Source organism: Podarcis vaucheri (genome assembly GCF_965113315.1).
Source record: "Podarcis vaucheri genome assembly, chromosome: 1".
Lineage (NCBI taxonomy): Eukaryota > Metazoa > Chordata > Lepidosauria > Squamata > Lacertidae > Podarcis > Podarcis vaucheri.
In genome coordinates this window covers 79,669,487-79,687,966 of record NC_138759.1, presented here as the reverse complement: position 1 = coordinate 79,687,966, position 18,480 = coordinate 79,669,487, and the positions used below count along the sequence as shown (strand labels likewise).

The following is an 18,480-nucleotide window of genomic DNA, read 5'->3' as shown; positions in this document are numbered from 1 at the left end:
GTATTCCATTTCATCACACAGGTGTTGTGAGTCCATATCCACTAGCAGCTGTGAAATATTCAGGCTGTTATAGTGATAATAGGGTTGATATAGAAGTCCTTTAAAAAAAAAGGAGGGGGGCACATGGAGCACTTTGACACTCTGGCAGTGCAATCAAGAAGCTGTGCATGGCCTTAGTTGTTATATATTGTTTCTTTCTTCTAGTCACTAGAATAGATTACATGGCCTGTCCTACACTCTTTGTTTGGGGTCTATAGATGTGACGTCCGATGTAGCATAGTGGCTTAGAGGTATGAGCTGTGAGCCAGAAAGTTCCTGGTTTGAATCACATCTCTGCCATGGATTCACAAGGGGCATCAACAATGTGTCTATTTATTTAGCTTCAAGTCTGCTACATTGCAGAATGGGGTTAACAAAACCTTACAGGGTTGTTATAAAGATGACTGTCTGCATTGAACACTCCAAAGTACTTGTGTTGTTTCTTATATTTTGGGGACATGGCAGCCCTGTAGAATGAGGAAATATAATATTGTGTCTTCAGTACCTGCTCTGATAGTAGTAACAAGAGCTGGTGAATGACCCTTCCTCCTACTTGCATGAATGAATGAATTGCCCTTCCTCTGCCACATGTGTCCCTTGGGGTCACGAAGGGTACTGGATGCTCGCTGCCTTTGGCAACTAAAACACGGGCATCTCATGTGCTTAGCTCCATACTCTAGAAGAGTCGCCAGAAGCACTTGCTGAAAGATCCCTCCGCTTACAGGTACAGCAAGTAGCTCTCAGGTTACTACCTCATTCAATTCACAGCTGCCAGCTGAATAAATGTTAATGTGAACCATGAATAAATAAAGTCACTTCTCTGCTTACTGGCTTCTATTCTGAACCAAGATGAAAGGACATTGGAGGGAAATCCATTATTTTCCTGGCAAGCTCAAGAGAATGTCTGGGGAGGAAGTACTTTGGAATAATTAGTGGTTTACACAACAGGCGTGTTGCTGCATTTTCTGTCACATTAGCAATCTCCTCTGCCCCCTGCTGCAATCTCCCCACCCCCCACGCCGTCAGCTAATGGTAAATACTTTGCAAAAATAATAAGGAACCTACAGGTGGCTCTAGCCTCTTAATCATTCTGGCTGGTTGCATATAACATTGAACCAGGGCTGGCCCTAGATATTTTGGCACTTGAGGCAAACTACAAAATACCCACCACCATCCCCAACCGGGGAAAAAGCGTGTGTGAAAATCTACATCAGGAGCAAGGGAGGAATAAAGATCTTCACTGGTAACAAGGGTGGCAAGAGACCAGCAGTGCTTCCTATTCACCAATGAGATCTGGCTTCCAATGAGCATGCCACAGCTATCACTGCCACTGCAGCAGTGGCAGCAGCAGCAGCAGCAAGTAGTGCATTCCTTGGAGGCCAGATCTGCTGCCCCTGCGGATCCTGCCACCCAAGGTGTGTGCCTCACATTGCATCATAAGTGGGCTGGCCCTGCACTGAACCATGGTTTAGCACTTCATTATCTAGCCTGAGCAAAGTTTTCAACTCACACACTTTCCCCACCCCCACTGCTGCCCGTCTCTTCCTCTAGCATGTTCAAGAGGAGGATTTCTGCCAGCTTTAGTTTCACTTTGAAAGAATCTTAGCTTAGTCTTACATCTGAACCACAAAACTTGGTTTAAAACAAACTCTGGCTAGTTTAATAAGTCAGCTTCACAATCTATGGCTTGAAGTTGATTTGTTATTAACCTTACCACAGGTTGTTTTGAACCAGGATTTCTGGTTCAAATGCAACACTAAGCTGAGATTCTTTAAAAATGATATTAAACTTGGTAGAAGTTCTCCTCCTGGCTGTGCCAGAGGAGGAGAGTGGGAGGGTGGAGTGCATCCATCTCACGTTTCACGCAGGCTTATTTAGTAGCAGACAGTGTGGTGTGGCTGCGCAATTCACCTGACCTCCCTCCAGCTGAGTTGAGGTGCAGAGAGGGAGGGAGTAGGTGACAGGGAGGTTGGCATGGTGCAAATATGCCAGCAAGCTTGGCTTCATGGGCACATTTGCACTGCACTGACCTCGTCACCACCACTTGTCCCTTCGCTCTCTCCATCCTGGAATGCAGCAGGGACTCCATCAGAAGGAGGTTGTGAGCAGTGCAACCCGACCCTGCCATCAGCTACTGGGCTTGTTGATGTCCGTCCGTATAGTGCTAAACTATGGCTTAGTGTTATGTGCAAATGTGGTTCAGTTCCACAAACCTGTTTGCTATAAATCCATCCCATTTTGTCTCAGGTGCTCAGGCTGGGGATGTAGCAATTCTACATAGTCGAGTGGATTCTCAGTCTTTATAAGATCCATACTGTATTATAAACCCAAGCAGGAAATACTCAGAAGGATGAACAGAGAGCCTGGGGAGGATACAAAGGAAGCCTCTACTGCTATTAACATTTCTGTAGTATCAACTGGTGCTGTATTGAATGGAAAAGTGGGATGGTGAGAACCACGTTACAGATGGGAAGGAGAGAGGGAAGAGACTGACAATGTATGGTGGGAAGTAAAGAAAGTGTGGAGAAGATTTCAATGTGTGTGGTTCTTGGTATACTGTATGTGTCTATCTCTTGATGTAAATATGCTGGTGTCCTGATGGATGCATCAAATTTGTGTCAGTGTTTCCAAATTTGGTACCCAAAGTCCAGCATGCCTTGATTACTGCAAAAAAATTAAATTGGATATTTTAGCCTCTCTCAGTCAAAACTTAAGACATGAACTCTGCCTCAAAATGGCAGTCAGCTTCCACTTCCCTTTAGTATACAGTGGTGCCTCGCAAGATGAAAAGAATCCGTTCTGTGATTCTCTTTGTCTAGCGGTTTTTTCGTCTTGCGAAGCAAGCCCATTGACGGATTAGCGGATTAGCGCTATTAGTGCTATTAGCGGCTTTTAGCGGCTTATCTACTGATCGGATCAGCTGATAAGCGGATTAGCGGCTTAGAAAAAGGGGGGGGAGGAAAAAAAACCAGCAGGAACTCGCAAGACATTGTCGTCTTGCGAAGCAAGCCCATAGGAAATTCGTTTTGCGAAGCACCTCCAAAACGGAAAACTCTTTCGTCTAGCGAGTTTTCCGTCTTGCGGGGCATTCGTCTTGCAGGGCACCACTGTAATTTAACTACCTTTGGATGGCAGAAGGAGATATTTGCAGCATCTGCCATCAGAAAGTAACCTACAAGCCCCCTTGCCCCTCCTACCTTTGCAACCTATTTTCTACTTTATCTGTTCAAAATACATTTTTGTCTGCTTGTTCATTCAAATGAGGGTTTAGCAATAAGTGTTATAACACCTGGTTGACCCCTTCTATAATGTGTTGTTTTTAATGTTGATTTTTCTAACGGCCACAAAGGGGCAAGTGTGTGTCTCGGTTACTGTGGTTTGAAGGTTAGAGAAATGAGATGCTATAAGGGTTGCTCATAGCTGAATGTGTCCAATCTGAAGTGGATGCCAGCTTTGAAGCACTTTACCTGCAATAGCCAAGCTAGATGATGGAACACTCACCTGAAAAGCGGCTGCCTGCAAGGCAAGATCACTTGACACAAGAAACTACATGTAACCCAAGAAAGGTTTTAGTGCTTAGTGTAACAGAACACGGTAGGCCAGCATGAGGGGCACAGTCATTCCCACATGACTGCCCGGGGTCAGAATGGATGCTTTCTGAATGCTTCACACCTTCTGGTGCTTTTCAGTCATGAGCTCATATGTGAGATCGAATAATGAAAAGGACTATTTAGTGACTCCTCAGGCACGTGATAGAGACATCCATCTACCACTTACACACACAGAGTGACCTATGCAGTCCAGACCTCTGTGCTGCAGTAGATACCAGATACACTGTCATGAGCTGCTTGCAGAGTGACAGCTTCAGTACCTTAGCACCTGATTCCTAATACTGTTTATTGATTTCTGTGGGATTGTTTTCCAGGTTAATAAGTTTAGGATTGGAGATTTGGGCACTTGTCCTAAGCATCCTTATTTGGAATTTGCCCCCACTGTGAACTGTGGAATTTGCTTCTGAGTAAACATGGGTGGGATGGGGAGTTGCAAGGCTTCTAACAATGCCAGGCTCCCCTCTTCACACCATATGCTGGTGGTGGTGGCAGGGTGTGTGTGTGTTGTTATGTGAATATTGTAGCTCTGCAACTCCTGGTAAATAAGAATGATAATTGACCACTGAGTGCAATGTACTGTTGGCCAAAGATTAAATTGCAGCCCATGTGACCACAGACAGATACCAAAGATTCTATGCTTTGGTAGCCATGGAGACAAATATATTATTTCAGCATCAAGAAACAATTATTCAGATAGCAAATACTTTGGGGATTAGGTGTCTTCAGTAAGTAACTGATTCCCTGTGACTTGCTGAATATTATACTGTTGCTGGTGTACGGCTGGTCAGGGTCACAGTATTCGCTGCAGTTTGGCATTGGTTATATCTTTTAAAGCTGTAAGTACTAGCCACTGGTGTCTGTGTGTGTTGATGGGGGTGGTTGTTGATTCTTCTTTCTTATGCTGTCTTCCCAGTGAGAATTTCCCCTGGTGCTATTTGGCATGGGAGGGGAGCTGATGGACTATGTGAAGAAAGGCACTCATTGGCTCCTCCATTTTTCTAAGCCAGCTTGTCACATATATCCTGCCAGTCTTGTCAAGCAAAAAAAGGGTACTTGAGAGAGACTGCAGAACCTGAGCACCTGGCTCTAGCTTTGCATTGGCCAGTAAGGGTCAAAAGTCATTCCCACAAAAGAAGGGAGGGAGACTTTAAAAAGCTGAACTGCTCTGCAGTGTGTTCCCTCCCATCACCAGGGATCCAGGTGTTCCCACTCACCATCAGGGACTTTTCTTTGAAGCAGAACTTGTAAGTAAATTGGAATCATTATTTTCTCGTGGCTAGGCTAGGATTTGTCCAATTTCAGAACCATCGTGCCCTGGTTTATTTTGTATTCTGTTTTGACCTTCTGTCTGTTTTCTCCTTGCTGAAGTGTGTGTCACTACCAACCTCAGGGCTTTAGACTCCCCATGCGCCTAGATGCTTGGAATTCATGCTACTACTAAAAATTTAGGATCAGAATTGTAAGACACCAGCAGACTCTTCTGAGATCTGCCGGGGGGGGGGCTCAGGGAGTGGGGCCTGCCTTTACAACTCTTGAGTAACCAACAAGGGAAGTGTCTGAGAAATGCAGGGTGCATTTCCTGGGTTTTAAGAAGCCTAGTGAGGGGTCTGCAGGGGAAAATGAGCAAACTGCTTTGATCTTGGACTAAGATAAGGCAGCTGGAAGCTAGACCTGATTTCCCCAGCAATTTGTGTGGGTTGTATAGAGGAGTGCTGGGTGCATGGACTGAGCATTTTTTATTATTATTATTATTATTATTATTATTATTATTATTTTTAAAGTCAGCACTTTGATGCATCCAGGTTCCCTCCCACCTGGGCTGCAGGAAGAAAGTGAGAGGGTGATGGCAGAAACTACCAGAGAGTAAGACCCACTGCGGCAGCACTGCAGGGCTGTCGTTTTACAGTTGGACAGTGAAGCAGGTGCAAGGGGCTTCTCATGAGTGTCCCTCCTTCATCACAATGTGAACTCAAGTCATCTGAAGCTAATGCCATAATTAATTTGTTTGTCTTTGAGATGCTACACAACTCCGTGTGTGTGTGTGCGCGCGCGCGCGCGTGCACGCTTATTCCTACAATCTCCCTGAGAAAGCTATTAGCAGAGTAGATCTAGGTTAATGGAATGGTGCCATTGGAATGCCTAGGGACATTAATTCCAGATCCCCCCACTCCCCTGCCTTGAATAACTCCATTGTTTGTCTCAACATCTCAGCCGTTACCACTTCAGTTTCTCCTTTCAAACTCTTCCCCCCCGCCCCGCCATTGATCACAGTTTCAGATTATTCTCTGGTACAATTCTCCACTCACTAGCACCGTTTCTTAATGTTTCCATTCCTACTATCTCCTTTGAGAAAAGAAGCAGAAACCGTCTCTCCGTCCCTTACATGCACTGGTTGAAAATATGATTGAAAATAAATACAAGGAGGCACAGTGTTGATCTAAACACATAAAAATCAACAGAGGTCACTTTGTTGCTCTGTTATGATGCCTGGTGTGCCACTTAGCTGTGAAGTGGTGACCACTATCTGAAACCCTGGTGAGCTGCTACCTGTCGCTGTACACAGTACTGAGCTAATAGACCAGTGGTCTTAGGTGAAGAACCACAACTCCACTGTGATAGACTACAGGCAGGACAATTTTAGAAAGAAAAAGCTTCTTCCAGATCATTCACATTCTTGCTTTTATACTCTCTCTACCTCTGACTTCCACTGTTGCAAATTGGTGGATATCACCAACACATTTCCCCCTCTTCAAAACCCTATTTCCCCATTTTATAGTATCTGTAGTATGAACACTATGCTGTTAGAATATTTAGTGTCTTTTCTGTGGAAGTTGTAAATCGTTCGCGACTGAGAAACTGCAACCCAGGATGATAAGCTCCTTGGCACTAAAGACTGTAGCTATAAGAGCACATAATGCACCAACATAACTTCCAACAGCATCCTGTTCTTGGCAAGGTTACTCTGCTACCTGCCAGCTGCAACCCTAAAAAATTGCCACCAATGTAGTTGTCTCTGATGAAGCTGAAATGCCTTCAGGATAGGGTTGTCCAAAGACATGTCCACACCAAACTCTGCCAAGTCACAAATTCTGGGCTAGATAGCAACTTTGAGCAATACTACTCTGCTCTACTTTGTGTACTACCAGTGCACTCCACCTGAATGCAGGTTGTGAGACTGCACTAGCTTTATATTTGCATTATGTATGATAGAAAAGCAAAACATGCTTTTGGTGCCAACCAAATTTGCAACACTTGGCATTTAATCTAGAGGACATGCGAAAAAGGCTGAAACTGCGCTGTGAATCAGGAAGTCCATGTTTTAGCTAGCTGGCAAGTAAGTCTCTCTCTGCCTTAATTTCCCCATGCACAGTGTGTGTGTGTGTGTGTGTGTGTGTGCGCGCGCGCGCACGCGCACTACAAAGTTGTTGTAATGGTTACAACTTGATAATGCACATGAAGCAACTTGAATGCAATGAAAATGTAAAGGGATATTATTGCATGCCTTGGCGTGTTAGAATTGCTCAGAGCTTTTCACCGCATGGGTACTTTGCACAAGAAGGAAATGTTGGCTGTATTTGTGTTTGCTCTCCTTGCTTGCTTTATATCTTTATCTAATAAACAAAGGAATGCAAGCACTCCTCACTGATGCTGGGGTAAATATTAAGCATGGTGGAAAGGAATTTAGCAGTGCAACTCCTCCTAAAGCCTGCCAGCATACTGTCAATAAAGCAGTGCATTGCTATTGGAACAGACATAAAAACAAGCCTGAGCCAAACCTCACTGAAAATCACAGCATGTATTCCATCAATGTCAATTGAGAGACTGACCTTTTAATCAGCAGCCCACTGTGATGGTATTGCCATGTCCTTCTTCCTAACAGCTGCAGGTTATGCAGAAGCCTCTGGGACAGCTGAAAATGCGTAAGAAGCTTATATTTCCTAAGGGTAATTTAATATAGTACATTTTTTCCTACCTGGAGATAATCCTTATGTAGAAAAAAGTAGGTACATTGTCATGTACAGGACAACATGCTTTTTTACAGTCACAGGTACATGAATGTGGCAGCTAACATGCACAGCAGCACCTGACATTCACAAGAGGGGCTGCTCCAGTTTGGCATAGATGGGAAACACAAACAATGCATGTATTCTTTATTTGCTAATTCAGTAGGTGTCCGCAGCCTAGACACCTGGGCACTATAATACATCTAAGCTGTTTTGATCTTTCAGGGGTTTGTCAACCACCATGAACAACCAAAGAGCAGCTAGAGTTGCCACTAAAGCAGAAATGAATTTGCTCCTCAAAAATCGTCTTTGAATTATTCATTGTGAACTTTCAACATGGAATATTCATTGGATATTCTCAGAATCTAGTATCTAGAATTGGCATTAGATTATATTGCAGTCCAGCCTTTGGTATCTGGCTGCTGATGGGATTTGGTACGCAATGATATTTCAGACACCTTATGCAATATCATATTTAATGCTGACAAAACGAAAAAAAACAATTTAAACAAACCAATAATGCATTCAAATTTCAAGATAAAAATTGAGTAAAATGTTGCCAGATTTAAAATATTTACTGGTATTTAAATCAAGCTGCTATGTTTTTTTCTGGTATAAAGTCTGCAGTTTTTCCAAGCAGGAAGATGTAGTGATGGCAAAGCTTCACCTACTCCATTTCTGTTTGTGCTGCCAAAAAAAGAAATGCAGCAACCCATCACTTGTGCTCATTACTGCAATGTATAATTCAATACTGCTGGCTGCTACCTTCCTAAATAGCTACCTTTTAGTGTAACCCATGGGTGGAGCTTGGCAGTTTCATGGGGCATGTGCTCGGTTGGAAACAATCCTGCTCTGAAACTGAGAGTGCTCCAGGCTTTGGCGTATAGTGCAATAATGACTGTGATAATAAATGAACTCTTATGCAATATTTTCCATCTTTGAAACATACAACAGTGTGGATCTGCTCACTCTTGTTACATTGAAGTGTCATTGCATATATGCAGTTAGCATTTTAAGAGCTTTGTGGTAGATACATTTAATTGTGTACCTTGTATTCTAAGAGCTAACAAATGTAGTTGGTCCTCTCTGCAATAAAACAACTAATAATAATAATAATAATAATAATAATAATAATAATAATTGTGTGTGTGGCACTTCTATGGTTAAAAATAAACCCCTTCCCACAATCAATACACAATATAAATATTTAGCTTCAAATACAATAAAATGACAACGTTTCATGTTATCATTTATTTTTACACACCTGTGTGTAAAACTTGGTATGCCAGGTGAAAAAGAACGGGTAAGAACTAGAAATAATGCTAAAAGCACATCCAGCCTAGCAGAAACACTTAAGTTCCATACATCTTTCACCAGGATCATTTTCTAAATGCAACAACCCAATAGCATCCTGTTTAATACAACAGAACAGAAACAAGTCTTTAGGGCAGCTGGCATGAACCTGTGGCCCTTCAGGTGCCATTGGACTCTGATTCCCGTCACTTCCATCCAGCAGAGACTATGGAAACTGTAGTCCAGCAGGTTCCCTATCCTTGCTTTAGGGACAGGCAGCAGGTTATGAGGCTTGATGAAGCCTTACTGGCAAAGCAATCCACAAGCACGGACCCATTGCCAAAAACCAAAAGCCCTCTTTTTTGTGCCCACCAACCCAGTTGTTCCTACAGGCAGGGTTGTGAGTAGAGCTTCAGATGAATGATCTCAGTGCGAGCAGGCTAATATGGGCCAAATTAATCCTTCAAGTAACTTGGTCTCCAACTGTTTAAGGGTTAATACCAGCCCTTTAAAATGGGGTGGTGGTTATGTTCCAAAACACACACACACAAAATTATGATTTAAAAACACCTGAGCCAACATATAAGAGGTCTCTCTTTATTCCATTATTAAGCCTTTAGTGGTGTACGCGTGTTTTCTTTCAAAGTCTTGTTTTGCTCCCAGTATCAGTAATGGTGAAAGAGAGAGACACACACCCCGGTATTTCAAATATAATCTGCATTTCTTCCTGTTCTTTGGGTGTGTCCTGGAAGATAGAGAAACGATGCTGCAGAATGAATACAAAGCATTGGCAAAAGGTGGTGTTTCTTCCCCTTCGTCAATATTTGTTTCTCACATTTGGTGGGTTTGTGTTTATTTCTGCTTTGCTGCCAGGTGGAAAAAATAAAGCCAAAATAAGCAGAAAGAGATCTCCTAGAACCTGGATTGTATATGGCTGTTGTAAACTGAGCTGATATGCAGCAGCCTTTTCATTTTTCTAGGCTGTGTGTGTGTTTTTTTTTGGGGGGGACAGATCTAGTTTATAACTAGAGTTGCCTTCTGTTATGTAGTAGTCTTATCCTCCACGGACCTGCATAATCCCCTTTTAAAGTTGCCCATCACTACATTTTGTGGAAGCAAATTCCCTTGTTTAACTATGTGCTATGTGAAGAATCACTTTTTTTTTATCTGTCTTGAATCTTCCACAATTCAGCTCAGCTCATACTTACCTGTATGATTTGATAAGTGTCACTTGTTGATTTTTGCATATTAAGTTGCTGCTAAAACACAGAAGCAAGCCAGTCACTAATCATCACTTTATGTACCTACTGTGGATATAAAACTAGAGTCCCGCTTGCTACAGCAGGTGGGTAAAGAGGATGAGGAAGAATGAGAGGTTCAAATGCAACATCTTCGCTTAATCTCATGGAGCATTCAGAGGCTAAGGCAGAACCTAAGTGAAAACTTAGCAGCTCTAACTGGATTTCACACTATTGTCTTTGAATCCGGAGCTACAGGATTTGTCCCACAAAGGGTACAATGTAGTAGGGACACAGTTTGAATTGCCTGGCTGGATTAGTAAACAGCATAAATAAATTTGATGATGAAACAAAAGGGCGCACTCATTGTGTTCCTGTTGGGTGAAGCTTGTAGCGTAATGGAAATAGGGCAGGAAAAAAACACAGATTAGATAGTAAACCAACAAACCAAAGAATATGAGAGAGGGAGAGAGTAAGGTGCTTGCCAGGTGTGTTTTTAGAAGAGCCTGGTTATCATCTGAAGATAGCATCTCACAGCAACAAGGCAACATTGTTCTAGTTCTGTTGTATTTAAACAGAAGTCAATGGCTCCCCACAAAGGAAAATGGAAACGTTTTATTTTCCTCTTGCCTTGTCTGTCTTACAACTGTGTTCTTTGGATATATGATACTTATTAACCACATCTTAGAGCCTTAGAGAGTTTCTTCCAACCTGAATAACACTGAGGCAACTAATATCACATGACTATAAGCGTAATAATACTGGAGAAAATCCCTAAGAGGTGAACCAGATCCATCAGCTTCCCTTCTCCTCTTTGGCACAGAAGCAATGCAAAAGATTCACAAGTAAGGGTTCTGAATTTGTTCTGCTGCTGCATCTGCGCAGCTCTGTTATGGTGTGTGTGGCTGCACCCACATGCATGTCCAGCACTCACATGTTTTCAGTGCACTACGCTGAGAGGATTGGGATCTTTCTCTGGAGTCAGTACATGTGTCCATTACGAATGCATGTAAACCCTTAACTTTATGCCCCATAATGAAGTTGCACACGCCAAGAAGTAGAGAAAGCTTGGTTTATTACATGAAATGAAAGAGACAGTGTATGCTTCAGACACCCAGGTTAAAGATAGGTGGGCAACAAATCATACAGCACAAACACACCTTGATCTAAGGAGTCCCTATCTACCCAAAAGCCAGGAGGTAGATGCAACAATGTACCACAGACCCACACTAAAGGGGGGGGGGGGTGACAGGAAGGTGGATATATGTGATCTTGAAGCCTAATGGAACTCAAAGTCTCAGGGATCTGTGCCTCCTGGAAGAGTTAAACTATTCCTATACTGTGCCAGACAGATAACAGAAATCTCTCATTCATATTGTTGGTTTGTGCCCATGGAGATGATCCTTGAGATCATTGAGGCGCAAAGAGGGTGCCCCATTAGGGCATGTGAGCTACCTGACTAATGAAAATCTGGGGTTTAAGTACTATTTGGGGCCAGCAATTCCCTATGGAAAGGGGATGGGCATCTTCAGTGACTGAGTGCAGTAACACCTAAACTCCTTTGTACCATTGCTTATTTTCTACACATTCCTGTCTGTTTATTAGTCTGTTTACTTCTCTGCATTTGAAGTTGAAAGGCCATAACCTTAGTGAGAGATGACTAACTTGTTATTTGTACATTTCCTGAATTAATATTTTACCTTTGGAGGAAGCTTCTGTTGTCAATGCGGAACCCAGTTCTTTTCTTGCAGTAGAGGATCATTAAACTTTGCTGGTAACCCGGGATTAGTGTGCTGATCTTTACATTAAGTATTAGGTCAGGATTCTTACTCATACCTTCCAGATCACGTTTAAGGTAAGAACTAGTGCCAGGGTCAAGCATAGTTCATTATGGACGTTTCATATTCAACTAATGCCAGTTGTGCTAGTGCCATGATCCACTGAAACAAACCACGTGAAAAGTCCTGATTGGCAAACAGCAAACATCAGCAGCTCTACTTCCAGGAGGCTATTACTGCATCTCCATCTCACTGGGCAAGCTGCTCCACTTTATACATGCACATATGGACAACAATGTTGGTTATGAATACTGTATAAAGGTTTTTGCAATTTCTAATATTGGGGTGTCATTTGTAAAGTTGATTTTCTGTTTTTGCTACTACCCGGCATAAGTATTAATTTGTAAGCATCAAACAAGTTAACAAACCGTACTTAGTTATATAACACAGTGGAGGTGATTAAATCATAGCACTTACACCTGACATTATAGTGCTATGAATATAGCTGCTGCATGATTGCAAGAAACAACGAAAATGTACCAGTAATAGCCCAGCTCATACATTTATCAAACCCTCCTGATACATCTGAGTATCAGGCAATATGTTATGTTTCTTTGGGGAGGGGGAAGAAATCTTGTTACTTGTTACAATTAAAAAATGGTCTTTTATCTATAATGTCAGAAGCCATTTCCAATAGACACCTTCCAGATTTTGTGCAAGCACATCCCAAATGCAACAGTTAGAATAGCAATGAATAGTCTGCCTACAGGGAAGTAACATCACCTTTTCCTGGGTATGAGAGATAGCACAGTTTATTGCTTGGGACATGCAATATCCCTGTATCAAAATGCTATTTGGAAGAAAGGTAATGAGCACTGTACAAATGGGAAAGCACTTTTTAATAGGCAGTAAACTAAATGTGCAGAAAGCCCTCTCCCGACACTCAATTCATTGATACATTAAAAAAGGTTGTGTGATTAGCAGGGCTAGTCGGGGAGCAGGAAAAGAGGGCCATTTGACCCAGCGCCTCAAACTCAAAGGGGGGGGGGGCTCAGCTTACTAAATTTGTTGATTTCCCCCACATTTGATAAGTTTCACAACTTGTTTTCATGCACATTAGACCAAAATGTGACATACATTTTCAGAACAGCAATTTTAAGCTAATAAGAGATGTGATTTTATGAAATATATTTTTGTTGTTATTAACTGATATGGATTTAGTCATATTAAAGATTTTAAAATGTCAGTTCTGATAGCACAAAATTATAGTGAACATGCCATCTCAGATTAGCTGATTATATGAACAAACCACTCACTCTTGGGGGTGGGGGTGCCTTCTTTTATTTTGGCATGCTTTAATTTTTAATTTTAATTTTTATGGCTGAGGGCCTCAAAAGATGAAAGTGGCGTAGGTCTCTCTTGACCTCTGAGAGGTCCTGGGAACTAGACTTTCAGGAACTTTTAACAATGTAAACAGAACATAGCATGTAAATAGAGCATAGAATGAAGTTAGGGTATTGCAGTGACCTAGGAACCAACAGACTCTGGTCTTCAAGATAACCTTTATTGACCATAAGGTTATGAAATCTAATTCACAGGCATAACTTGTACAATTTTTGCTGGCTAATCTAGGACAAGGACCAAGGGGTCAGAGAAGGAATGTTTATATTCTCATGGGTGTAATGTTCATTCACAGGTGATAGTTCTTCTTCTCCATTGTTATTTGTTTGAGTTATTTCATTCCAAATCCCAAAGGCTCTTTCAGTTGCATGATGAAATGCAGGCAGAAAACCTACTGCTTTGGAGCTATTTCCACATTCCCCCACCCCCTTTTCTTTATAAAATAAATCCACATTTACTAGTTGGATGCAGAAGAATGGAGGGAGGAACCAACTGGGGAACCACCAAGAGAAGAAAGCTCAGGGCTCAGGGAGTGGTGGTGGGACAACCATGAGTGGTCAGAGGGAGAAGAGGGAGGAAATAGGGAGAAGAGGAAGGTGGAGGTGGCAGAAGCTGAAGAGGTAACAGGGCTTAGTGAGCTGGGAGAATCTGTGGCAGAGAGCAGTCAAAAACCAGAGGCAGAAGCTGAAGCAGGAGAGTGGGCAGATGAAGGCCAAGAGGCAGATATGAACCAGACTGTTGAAGAGTCACTGGTATCTCCCCCTCCTGCTACAACAAGCTCCCCTCCCCCTTTGCCTCCCAGAAAGCAATTTGCCCTAATATGTATTTTTATATGTTATTTTTATGCATACTTTAGTATATGCATTCTTAATATGTGCATTATGTTATCCCTACTCCTTCTCAATTGATAGCAAATGTGCCAGTCTTCACAGGTGTGCTTCCTGATGGTGATGTGAAATCTGGGAATACAGGTATAAATTATGAATGGTTGTATTCCATGCACGCTTACTTGGGAGTAACTCCAACTTATTTCAATGGGACTTGTATTTGAAGAGTATGATGCTGCATAGGACTGAGCTGTTAATTTAGAATTAAAATCAGTCTTCATCAGTTCACTTCAAAGCCTGTGGGCAGAATCTTTCATCTTATTCTATTTTGGTGGCCTCCTATCCTCTTCCTGTGTTCACAGTGTTCCAGCATGAAGAGCAAAGCATGAACACATTCTAAACTTGTACTCCCTGTGATTGGCAAAGACATTACCTTGTGTATCTCACCAGGTTCCAGTCCTTTTTGCCAATTAAATAAATGACTGCCTATTAATGAGATTTGTTTATTATTAAAATTTAATCTTTCTCCTCGCCTAGTTCCATCATCTTTACTAGTCTATAATTAAAGTAAAGCTAAGAAACCTGGGGTATGTATTTGGCCTCATTCAAATTATACCCCCTGAATGTAAGCTAAGATACATGTTTACCATACTGCAGTCTAAATCCTTTATTATTCTAATCCCTTGCTTGGGCTGCTGGCAATATAGAAATTGGTTTTCTGTGACTCTTAAATCTACAGTAATGTGTTGGTGTGGTTTTGTTCTTGTTTTATTTTTTTTAATATGATGCAAACTGATTTGAACTGATGAAAAAGCCCTGTAGAAATATTTTAATAATAAAAAAATAACAATAAAGGGCAGGATTCACTAAGGAGCCCCATTAGCTGAAGCTGTACATAAGAGCTTTCACTTGCACAACAGGGCTTTTCTCCTCTCCTCTCTTCTCCTCTTCTTGTACCCCTGAAATGGGCTTTGGTGGGGTCCAGAGAACCTTCAGAACATCTCCCTGGAGGAGGACAAGGGGGATCATTCCATCCGGAAAGCTGCAATGCTTGCATAGATGGAACATTTGTAAAAGCCCAAAGTGGAATCCCACTCATAGTAACTAAAGGTGCAATCCTACACTAACTTGTCTGACAGTAAGCCCCCTTGAATTCACTGGACAATGTACAAGATTACACTGTAAGCTTCGGCAACTGTTCTTAAAAGATCTGAGCTACCTAGCAGCTTGGGGTTCACTTAGCTCACATAGGAGCTTAGCAGACTTGCAACATGCTTTGCAAGCCCAGCTCTTGGGAGTTCTTACCTTCATGGCCACATGGATGAGGATCTGCTTTCCAAGCTGGAATGAGAGGGAGAGTAACCTTAACCATTAAGTGCCTTGCATTCAAAGTGGGCGTGTTACTATTAGCAGGTCTTCCTATAATTGTGATACAGATTTTGAGGAACTAGGCATGGTGAATCGCCTACCAGCCTCTTAGTGACAGGCACTGTCTCTAAAGCCAGGTAATCTTCACTAGCTTTTACTCTGTAAAAGTTGTGCATGAATGAAATAAAGAAGATAGGAAAATAAAAAAAAAACTCCACAAGAGCAGAAAACTATGAACAGTTGTCATGGGGGACTGACTGATCGAGTCTCATTCCCTGATTAATGGAATGCCTAGCCAAAAATTGTTTTGGAGGGTGGAACTCTAGAACGATATTCAACAGTTCTTTACTTGCTTGGTAGTGAGTCCCACTGAACATGATGGGGTTTACTTCTGAGTAGATATGTATAAGGTTGCACTGTTAGGAGAGTCTCCTGCAGCCTCAGTCACCTTCATACTGTCAGTATTGTCGAGGAAAGATTCATACACATACAGAAATTTTGATGTGTGCAGTTAAAGTGTGGGGTTTTTAATGGACTTTTTGCAGTTACAAAAGTGATGGGAAAATGCATTCCATAGTGTGGAATAAACAAATGAATAACAGGAAGATATATAACTATTGTGCAAGCAAATTAGGATGAATGTTCATTGTCCCCACAAGCAAATCAAAACAAATGCTGAATAAAGACCAGGCATCGTCTAACCTTCACATAAGCTTTGTGTAAGCAAATCAGGACAAATGCTCAATAAACAAGTCAACCAGAGGAGCCCCTTGTGAGCCAGAAATGGGATCTTTTAGAGTACAAACAATGTTTCCCAGGTTTTTCTTTTTTAAATGCTGCAGCCCTACACTCTGTGGTATTCTGCATTAGAGCACATATATCCCTCCCCTACTTTGCCTGTGGTTATTTTTAGCCTTATAGTACAACCCAGATGAACAGAAGAACCCAATCTTCATCAGAGGGGTCTTGTGTTATTTCCCCTCTAGCCAACCTGCATTGTTGTGTAAAAAAGATTTGTCATGCCACAGGGAGAGCTGTTCAAGAAAAGCAAGCCCAAAGTCCCCTTGTCAAATGGGGTGTGTGTGTGTGTGTGTGTGTGTGTGTGTGTGTGTGTACTTGTGCAGTTCTTTGGATCTTGATCTAAGTACTTGAATTTAACCAGGTTGATCAGGATTTAACTGGTTCAATCCAGCCTCTCTTGCTTAACTGTTTTGCTTAGCAAACCATTCCTGTAACATCAATTCCTCCCAGTAGGAATTGCTGAGCAAAAACATTCTTGTGTGTTCCTTCTCCCGTTCTGTTGTCCTAATGTCCTACTCTTTCCCTCCCTCAACACTCCTACTGTCAAGTTATGATTCAAATACCTCTCTTACTTATATTGGTACTGAGCATTGGGGGTTATGTGCAGCACAGGGCTATGTACAAAAAACATAACACAAACAACAGTACAAGTATAACAGGAAAAATAAATATAAATAAATATAAATGCTTTTAATTGATGGTTGAAGACCAACAATGAGGGTTACAGACATGCCTCTGGGGGGAGATCATTCCAGGGTGAGGGCCCCACCATGCCGACCCCCCTCTCCTGGACCAATCTTAAGCATCAACTGTTTCATGGCTTTTGTTTGGGGCACTGTGACTGGCACTGTGTGTATCTGAGGTTCTACATGGACTACAGTTTTTTCTGAGAAGTGCAAGTGACATGCTAAAAGTTATTTATTTCCCACTGTACACACACTTTTTTATTTCCCATTATATTATTTATATTTTTCTCACTTTCCTATTCTTTAGGCCGCTTATAGTCAAGGAACCAGTAGAAATCGTCTTACTGGTGGCCTTTGAAATCATGGCAATGTGCTTGACTGCCTGTGCAATAAAAATGAGAATGCTGTTAATAACGTATTGCTAGCAGTGTTTGATTAATGCAATAAATGTAAAGGGGAAGGGAAGAAACCAAAGAGCCTATCCGTGTAAGTTATAACTGGGCTTAAGGATCAAGCAAACATTAAAATGGGGGGAAACGTGGGGTTCCTAACTTTGTTTATCCCTTATAACATTATTGTGAGAACAATGTGTTTAAGTGGGGGGAGGATTACAGAGTGGGAAAACAGCAAGCTTGAGATAATACTCAGGTAGATGGACTGACATAATAAAAGCCACTTTCACCTATTTATGTGGTTATCACGCTTTTTGTAGTAACAGGGCCTTGAAGAGGCAGTTTATACCTTGAAACCAGAAGTGAGCCCAGTGTTAGAGGTGGTGTTTGCCTTAAATGTCCCAAATTCCTGCCCACCGTACCTCCTCTGTTAGAGCTCTCCTGTCCACAGTCTCCATAATCTCAGCAGCCTGCTTTGTACAGTCACTGGTCCTCTTAACCTGGGTTGAAGCTTTGACCAGCAGTGAGTCTCTAATTTTACGCAGGTATCTTTCACAGCCCTGTTGCCTCAGATCCTTTGACATGAAAAATGCCTGTAGTGAAAGGGATGCCTTACAAGTGAGCAACGACGCCCCTCTCTTTGTAGGGTTGGGACCACACATATCCCAAGGTGATGTCTAGCTTGGCCCTTACTCTGCCAATCAATTGCCGTAAAAACTAAGCCTCATTTCCTTTCCTTTCCTTTCTGCAGAACAGAGGAAGAAGTATTCCAATTCTAACGTCATTATGCATGAGACGTCACAGTACCATGTACAGGTGAGTCAAGGAAACTCATATGAATGAGCAATAAATTGCATACAATTAGAAATGATACTGATATTGCACCATTTATAGGAGGACATTGATCCTTCTAGTTACATTTTTATAATCATGCTTCCTGGGTCATATGCTGGAAGATTTATTACAAACAATCAGTAGAAGCTCAACGCATCATGTGCTGGAGTTTCTGGAAGTTGGTAATGACTCTTGATCTTTGCCCTGA

At 42.0% G+C, this 18,480-nt stretch overlaps 1 protein-coding gene across 2 annotated transcripts in view; it reads left to right on the top strand.

Moving 5' to 3' along the window:
* Nucleotides 1-18,480, top strand: part of EPS8L2 (EPS8 signaling adaptor L2) — a 91,570-nt gene that overhangs the window by 35,670 nt on the left and 37,420 nt on the right. For both annotated transcript variants that reach the window (XM_082222234.1, XM_082222235.1), the window contains exon 4: nt 18,190-18,254. In XM_082222234.1, the coding sequence (XP_082078360.1) occupies nt 18,190-18,254 (65 nt within the window). The remainder of the gene's footprint in view (nt 1-18,189; nt 18,255-18,480) is intronic.